The following is an 8,038-nucleotide window of genomic DNA, read 5'->3' on the forward strand; positions in this document are numbered from 1 at the left end:
TTCTTTGGCCTCCCCGGCACGAGATGAAGGAGCCAAATGATTTTCCCCGCCTTTACCAAAAGAGCAATGCTATGCACACGACACCATATAGACGATTTGTGCACGACAATCAAATCTGGCCGTGCATGAATGGCAAGAGACATCAGTACATGGCTAGATTGGTCTTCGTGCAATAGTCGTCCACAGCATTTGTCGTGTGCACAGCATTTTCCTTACCAAAAAGGTTCCGGCCGAGCACTTGGCCACCGACCACTCACGTCGCAACAAACCACACACTAACCTAATCGTTCAGGGCCCATCAACGCTTTAAACCAAAGTGGAAACGCCGGATCAGATTCCTGAAATCTGGAGCCACAGGCTTGAGATTTGCGCCACAAAACGACGTCCAGTTAGCTGCTCTCAACGAATTAAGTAGTGCATGCATTTGACACAATCTAAGTTTCCACGCCTTACCATATGATATACACCACCGAAAACATGCAAACAAAAATATCCCCTCGATTATTTTGGCAGTTTTATCGTATTACTATAGATAGAGTACATCTGTTTCAGATTTCGATCCTAACAGAAAACGAATGGAATCAAATAAGATATTCCCCCAACAGGCAAAAAAACAACAGCTGTACACAACCCGTCGCTGCATCTGGCGAGATCTCATCTCGTCTCAGCATCCGTCCCAGCAAAACCTCGACACACCCGTCACCACCATGCGGGCCTATATGTCAGTACCGAAAGGGCCACTCCAACCAGCGACATAAAATTGTCCACCTGGGCCCGCGCCGGGCCCATCCCATCCTGCGAGGCCACCAGGTACGGTGTGTCCGTCCGTCACTGCCCCTACACCGAGTCACCGACACCGACCCCGACGACGGCGACGCCGCAACCGAGCCGGGTCATGGGCAGTGATCCGGACTCGCACGACCGACTTGTCACTCCAGCGACCTGGGCCTCGCATTGTCAGGCCACGGCGGCGAGGAGGTCGTCACGGGCGCCGCGGCGGCGTAGCAGGTCGTAGGGCGCCCAGAGCGCGTCCAGCGGGCAGGGGCGGCCGGCATCCAGGCGAAGCCACGGCTTCCCCTTGCCGCTCCAGTGCAGCAGGCTCACCGGCCCCGGGTGCAGTTCCCGGCACTGCCCCGCCACGTTGTCGCCGCCGAGGCCGTGCTGGTTCCACCTGTGCTGCACGGCCTTCACGTCGCCGGCGAACACGAGGAGGAACGGCGGGAGAGACCCCAGCTCGTATATCCTGGCCTCCTGCTTCTGCACGTCCATCCAGTACTCGAGCTTGGCCGTGTACCCGCCAGCCCGCCACCTGTCGAGGTCGATGACCATGACCCCGGTGTTGAAGTAGCAGGGCGCGCGCGTGCGGTTGGCGAAGACGGAGGAGTAGGCGGGATGGCGCCAGAAGGCGTCGGTGAAGTAGAGGGTAAAGTTGGCGTTGCAGTACTCGGGCGCGGCGAGGGCGGCTTGGGGGCCGAGGTCGGTGGCCCAGAGGCGCGCGACGTCGTCGACGACGAGGAGGTCCGAGTCGAGGTAGAGGACGCGGGGGACGGAGCGGGGGAGGATGTCGGCGAGGTAGATGCGGGCGTAGTTGAGGGGCTGGTCGAGGGCGCGACGCACGGAGGAGGAGATCTTGCCGCGGACGAGGCGGGCGTCGAAGCGGTGCACGGTGGCCGGGAGCGTGGGGAAGGCGGCGGCGAGCGCGGCGCGGAGCCTGGCGAGGCGGCGGGCCGGGGAGGCCGAGGAGGCGACGAAGTGGAAGGCGATGGACTCCGGGCAGGCGGCGTGGCGGAGCACGGAGAGGACGCCCGCGAGGGACCCGCGCAGGTAGGTGCCGTCGAGGGTCATCGCGATGTGGATCGTGGGCGCGCCCGCGCACCCCGCGCCGTTGCGGAACGCCGGCGCCTCCCTGAACTCGGGCAGCTCGGCCGCCGCCGACGACGACGACGACGCGGCGACGGCGGCGGCGGCGAAGAGCAGGAGCGCGGCGAGGAGGCGCATTGCGGGGCGGGGACGGATGGGAGTGTGCACCGCTTTATTATTCCCCTCCCATCCGAGGAGAAGGGGAAGGTAAAGAATCGGGGAGGGGGGAATGGAATTTGGATGGGCACGGCACCGTCGGCACGGGTAGGAGGGGAGATGCAGAGTTAAGAGGCGGAGACGGCGGAGGGGAGGGTACAGGCTGGAAAGAGGGCGACGTGTGAGGTTTCCGCGTGGGTTTTCCGGGGCTTCTCGTTGGGATTTTTTCGTGTTTTTCCGGACGTTGGGCTTTGGTGGTTACGATTTCGACGGGGAGGCAGACGAGACGGCCGTAGCAAGCCCGTAGGCTTAGCAGGCTGCTGCGGCTGCGTGATCTTTGCGTGCGCTCTTTTTTAGCGGTAGCCGTTAGCCGGTTAGGCCCAAAGCACCAGCCGATTTAGGCCCTGTTTGTCTCGGCTTTTACTTCTGTTTTTTCAATGATTTCACTTCGGTCAAAAAACTATAAAAAAGCTATAAAAGCTTCTAAATAGGTATTTTAGAGCTTTTCTCATTTTGAAGCTAAATATTGTCATAAAAGTTTTAAAAAACTTTTATGGCTTTTTAATCAAAATAGAAAAGCTGCAAAAGCAGAAGCAAAATCACAAACAAACAAGACCTTAGTTTAGCCCGACAGTGGGCAAAGCTTAGTAAGGCTCGCACAAGACCCATTCAAGGCTTCTTTTTTCTCTTTCTTTTAGGTTAATTGAGCACAAAAAAGTGTTTTTTTAACCGTGCTCTCACCATTTTCCATTAAAGCACAAGAGAGTTATCCAATTAATTAGCAAAAAACCAGGTGCAAACCTTACAAACTTGGCCACAACAAGCCAAACACAGACCAAACTCAACACAAAGTGCAAACTCCAACCCTCATTGTTGCTCATCAGCGTCATCGTCATCAACTGAAGTGCCCTCAAACCCAGCTGTCGCACCAATGTCGGATTTCGGGCTCCGCAAACCCAAGAGAGATTCGAACTCAGCGGCGTGTGCGAAGAACTCAACCTCTCAAGCCGATCGATCCGCTGATCTCACGACCTAGCTCGATGAACACGACAGAGAAAGACACGGCCGTTTACCCAGGTTCAGGCCACCTTGTGGTGTAATACCCTACTACTGCTTTGTGGTGGATTAGCCTCGCGAGGGGCTGAGGATGAACTAGTACAAGTGGAAGAACATCCTCAGGAGGCGTGTTCTTGTGATGAGCTCTAGGGATTCGGTCTCCGGGGGTCCGATCCTTCTACGGTTGTGGCTAGACTATATTTATAATGGCCTTGGTCCTCTTCCTTCGAAACTTAGGCGGGAAGGGATCCCACAACGGCCAAATTTGAAAGGGAACAAGAAGTACATATAATCTTGACGAAAGGCGGTCTTCGCCTACAAAGCCTTTGAGCGTGACCTCGTGGTGGGATCGGCGATGACATCTATCCTGCCGTTCTGGCGGTCTTGGTCTCGTTGCAGGCAAATGGCAATCTTTGGCTGATTCCTTGGGGCTCCACACCTGCGCTTGCCTGCTTTGCACCAAATAGGAAACCTGCCGCTCTGCGCCCGCTGGCGCGCGCCTGGCCTTGGTCGTCATGGCTGATGTCATTTCGGCCTCGTGAGGCTGGGTCTTGCATAGAGATATCTGCTCCGTCAGGAGGCCACCTGTGGCGGTTGCTCCCTCTGGAGGTCTTGATGTCGCCCGCCTCGCGAGGCTTGGCCCCTCGCGAGGGTCTTGTCTTGCCGTAGTTTAAGCTGGGTCGTACCAAGCCGTCGATGAAGCCACATCATGGGCAGCAGGCAGGCAGGTCTGGGTACCCTGGTTCCCAGAACGCTGACAGAAGCCCCCGAGCCCAAGGCGCGCTCGCACTTGGCTTCGAGGCGAAGCCAAAGGGCAAGTACGGAATGCCGCAGGCTCCAATCGCCTGCGGACCGAGCCGGCGCGTGGCGCTTGATGGGACGTGGGCATCTCCGCTTCCCCATGTCGCCTCGGCAATTGTTCGACTTAACGACTGCCTGCTGCATGTAGAGAAAACCATCATTACTGAGGATCATGGGAGGCCGAGATTTACCTTCTCCTAGCTATAAATGGGGGAGCGGGCGGAGCCCCTGCCCATCTTCGCCTTCTTGCTCCCTGCTTCTCCCTCCTCTTGCTCCACCGTCTTGCTAGTGCATCCATGGCACCGATCAGGAGGTTCTCCACAGGGGAGAAAGGGAAGGCCCCCGAGGTGGAACCCGCGCTGCTCCCGCCGAAGAAGAGGCTGGATCACTCCCGGGACAGTGCCGATGAGGCCGCAATGACACGGCCTTGGCACGAACGGGCCCCGCCAGGCTTCTCTATTCCTTTGTACGCACGCGTGCAGGGCCCCGCGCATGATGATCGGCGTCGCGAGGAGCTGAGCCGTGGAGGCGGGCAAGCAGCAGCCGCGAGGCTGCCTCCTTCGCGGACCCACGCCGAAGGCTCGGTCCGGGAGTTCATGGTGTGGGCGGTAACGCCGTCGCACACATGGATTTGCCTCCCGAGGCCCTTTGCGAGGGAGATACCATCGAGGGGACCCATCGAGCTATGGCTGCAACACGACGGATGCTGCAGCCTAGCCGCAGAAGCAGAGGTCGAGGTTGTGGACACCGGTGATGCCTTCATGACCCGAGGGTGGGGCACGATTGCTCGCGCGTGCCACCCGGAGGGAGGCCACGCCATCCACTTCGTGTATGCCGGGGCGTCGACGCTCTTCTTCAAGGTCTTTGATGAGGAAGGCCGCGGTTGAGCTGCTGCTCTGATGGAGGTGGCTGCGGTGACAGGGCCATCGGCGGTGAACTTGCCCTTGGCCTTGCCAGCGATTCCTCCGACAGCGGGGACGCCTCTTCGGACAGCAGCAACGCTTCTTCCGAGCATGACTCGAGCGATGACGTCAGCTACGAACCACCGAGCTGACGTGGTGTTAGCTCAGCGTCGTCGGTCAAGCCGTTGGGGCCGCGCTTTGCATTTCCCACTACGGCATGGTCCCCCTTTCATTCTCGTAGTAGCTTAGCGCTCTACGTCTCTAGGACCTAGTCCCTAGGCAGGCTTCAGTCGTTGCTGGTATGCCAGGTCATGATGTCGTGGTCAAGGCCAGGAGGTGAGCGCCCAGAGGTCCGGTTGGAGCCCACGAGTCGCGATGCTCAGGAGGTCCCATTTGACGTGCAAGCAGCTCCCGAGGGACTGAAAAGGAAGCATCCTTGCCCCAGCGAGGTCGCGAGGGTCGTGAGGTTGATCATGAGACTGGTACTTTGCTCATGTTTGGAGACTTATCTTGGCGATCCGTGCTTATCTTCACACCGTGGTGGCAGCCTTCGCGTGATGCATGGCCGCATTTCCATAGCCGCGACAATCCTTAAGCGAAACTCGCATCGACCCCTTCCCCTTCCCTCATCTGGGTGCTCTACGTCCTCGGGTCCCGGCTCCCGAGCGAGGCTCAGCTGCCGCTAGTTGGTCAAGGCCAGGGGTGAGAGCTCGGGGGCCAGTAGGGGCCCCTGAGGCGCGATGCTCAGAGGCTCCCCCTTTAATACACAAGTGAATCGGGTAGGGGAAAGGGACGGCTGGCCTCGCGCAGGCGCCTTGGAGTGATCGTTGTCGGTGTCAAAACCGGCGGATCTCGGGTAGGGGGTCCCAAACTGTGCGTCTAAGGCTAATGGTAACAGGAGGCTGGGGACACGATGTTTACCCAGGTTCGGGCCCTCTCGATGGAAGTAATACCCTACTTCCTGCTTGATTGATCTTGATGATATGAGTATTACAAGAGTTGATCTACCACGAGATCATAGAGGCTAAACCCTAGGAGCTAGCCTATGATTATGATTGTTGTTGTCCTATGGACTAAACCCTCCGGTTTATATAGACACCGGAGGGGGCTAGGGTTACACAGAGTCGGTTACAGGGAAGGAGATCTACATATCCGAATTGCCAAGCTTGCCTTCCACGCCAAGGAGAGTCCCATCCGAACATGGGGCGAAGTCTTCAATCTTGTATCTTCATAGTCCAACAGTCCGGCCAAAGTATATAGTCCGGATGTCCGAGTACCCCCTAATCCAGGACTCCCTCAGTAGCCCCCGAACCAGGCTTCAATGACGATGAGTCCGGCGCACAAATTGTCTTCGGCATTGCAAGGCGGGTTCCATCTCCGAATCTAGAGTACCTGTTGTAGCGAATAGTGTCCGGCTTCCCATTAATGTTGTACTCCTCGGCTTATGTGCTTCAATAATGGTTATCTCCACATGTTGAGTGAATACGAGAAGTCGGGGCATTTTTATATTTGCCACCCTGACCATGTAAGTAAATCGTCTATTTAAAGAGACGGGGATCCTCAGATCCAAATCACACCATCCTCCCATTGGCAAGCTCTCATCAGAGCGCGCCCGGAAGAAACCAGCCAATCATGGCCGACCGTCGCAGCTCCTCCTCTTGCTCCCGTAGCACTAAGCCATGTGATTGGGAGAAGTCTTCTGTTCCCCATAGCCGACTAGTAGAGTTGCAGACCCAGGGGTCTCTTCCACCTGCATACATGGTCCCCGTCTGAGCCGGACTAGCCACCTATAATGGCGGGGAGCAAGCAGAGAGCTTTCCCAACCCATCTCAGGGGGAGCGGGTATGCCTTGTCCCTTATTTGCTGAGGGGACTCGGGTTTCCAATCCACCCGTTCCTCCGCGGGCTCCTGGAGTTCTATGGCCTCCAGCTGCATAATTTTACCCCTCCCTCCGTACTGCACATCGCAGGTTATGTTGCCTTCTGCGAGCTATTTCTGGGCTGCGAGGCTCATTTCGAGCTATGGAAGAGGCTATTCTGCCTCGTCCCTCATAATCAAGAGGGATCAATATATCAAGTGGGCGGAGCCGAAATATGGCGCGTCGCCAAGACCGGATACTTGCCCGGCACTCCAAAGAAGGCATCCGAAGACTAGCCCTCGGAGTGTTTTATGTAGAGTATGTTCCTCTTCCGGACCCAATTCGGACGGGCCTTCCCAAGTTCAGTAATGCTCTGCTGAAGAAACGCCAAAGCTGGCGCCCCTGGAGCCCCCAGGAGGAAGATAATAGAGAAGTCCTTTACCTGATGGGCAGGATAAAAACGTTGGCCAAATCAGGATTGACAATAATCAAAGTCATGTCAATATGCATAATGCGGGGGGTGCATCCACTTCAATATCGGGGTAAACCCATGTGGCACTTCAACGGAGAAGACGATGCTACCCGCTGCGGTCGTAAAGGTCCAGACTCCGCCGCCGCTCTGGCAAAAATACTGTCCGACTTATACAAGGGAGAAGAAGAGGAGTTCCTCCATATTAAGCCACGAGATGGATTTTCTATGTACAACCCCCCAAGCTGGGTGAGCTGCCATCCTTTATTCAACTCCATTTATTCCCGCTCTCTTTATCATAAATATTTACCCTACCAATTCCTAGCAGGAACTGAAAAAGGCCGTAAGGGAGATTCACAACCCCTCTCCACAGCTAGAGGACCCTGACCGGGCCCTTGACCCCGGACTTGAAGAAGATCCGGACATATCTATGGAGCTTGTCGACGTGACATTTTACCAGGCAAGCTATGACGACACCTTGGTGGCCATCGTCGCCGACTATCCTGGACTGCTCCCTGTATCGAACGTAAGTAAAACCGAAGTTCTAACTTCTGAGAAGGATTCCTTCTTTACGCCTTACCTTATGCACATACATTGTACTTTATAGAAACGGCTACCGGGACGCCGCGCCGAGCCCACGGGGGCTCATCGGCATAGGGCACCCAGGCCAGGCAGGCTTAAGAGGAAGGCGGTTAGGATTGAGACACCGTCGCAAGAGGTATAATTTAAAACCTGCTCCGTGATTATCGTCTTTGAAATGTAACGACGTCCATTGTGTCCTGGCAGAAAGAGTAGTCACCGGACTATATCCGGAGACCCTGCCTGCCACGCCTCCGCCAGCTGGATTCCAGAACCGGCCTCAAGGGTGGAGGCTAATGTGGGGACAACACCGAACTATCCTCCTACAGAGGATGCAGATAGATTATCTGCTACGAA

The 8,038-nt window shown here is 56.5% G+C and overlaps 1 protein-coding gene across 1 annotated transcript; it reads right to left on the reverse strand.

Moving 5' to 3' along the window:
* Window positions 1–478: 478 nt before the first annotated feature.
* LOC123046035 (probable galacturonosyltransferase-like 3) lies at window positions 479–2,144 on the reverse strand. The gene has a single exon (XM_044469315.1). It carries the CDS (start codon window positions 1,996–1,998, stop codon window positions 958–960), a length of 1,041 nt encoding a protein of 346 aa, XP_044325250.1. The 5' UTR covers window positions 1,999–2,144; the 3' UTR covers window positions 479–957.
* Window positions 2,145–8,038: the final 5,894 nt, after the last annotated feature.

Source organism: Triticum aestivum, chromosome 2B (assembly GCF_018294505.1).
Source record: "Triticum aestivum cultivar Chinese Spring chromosome 2B, IWGSC CS RefSeq v2.1, whole genome shotgun sequence".
Classification (NCBI taxonomy): domain Eukaryota; kingdom Viridiplantae; phylum Streptophyta; class Magnoliopsida; order Poales; family Poaceae; genus Triticum; species Triticum aestivum.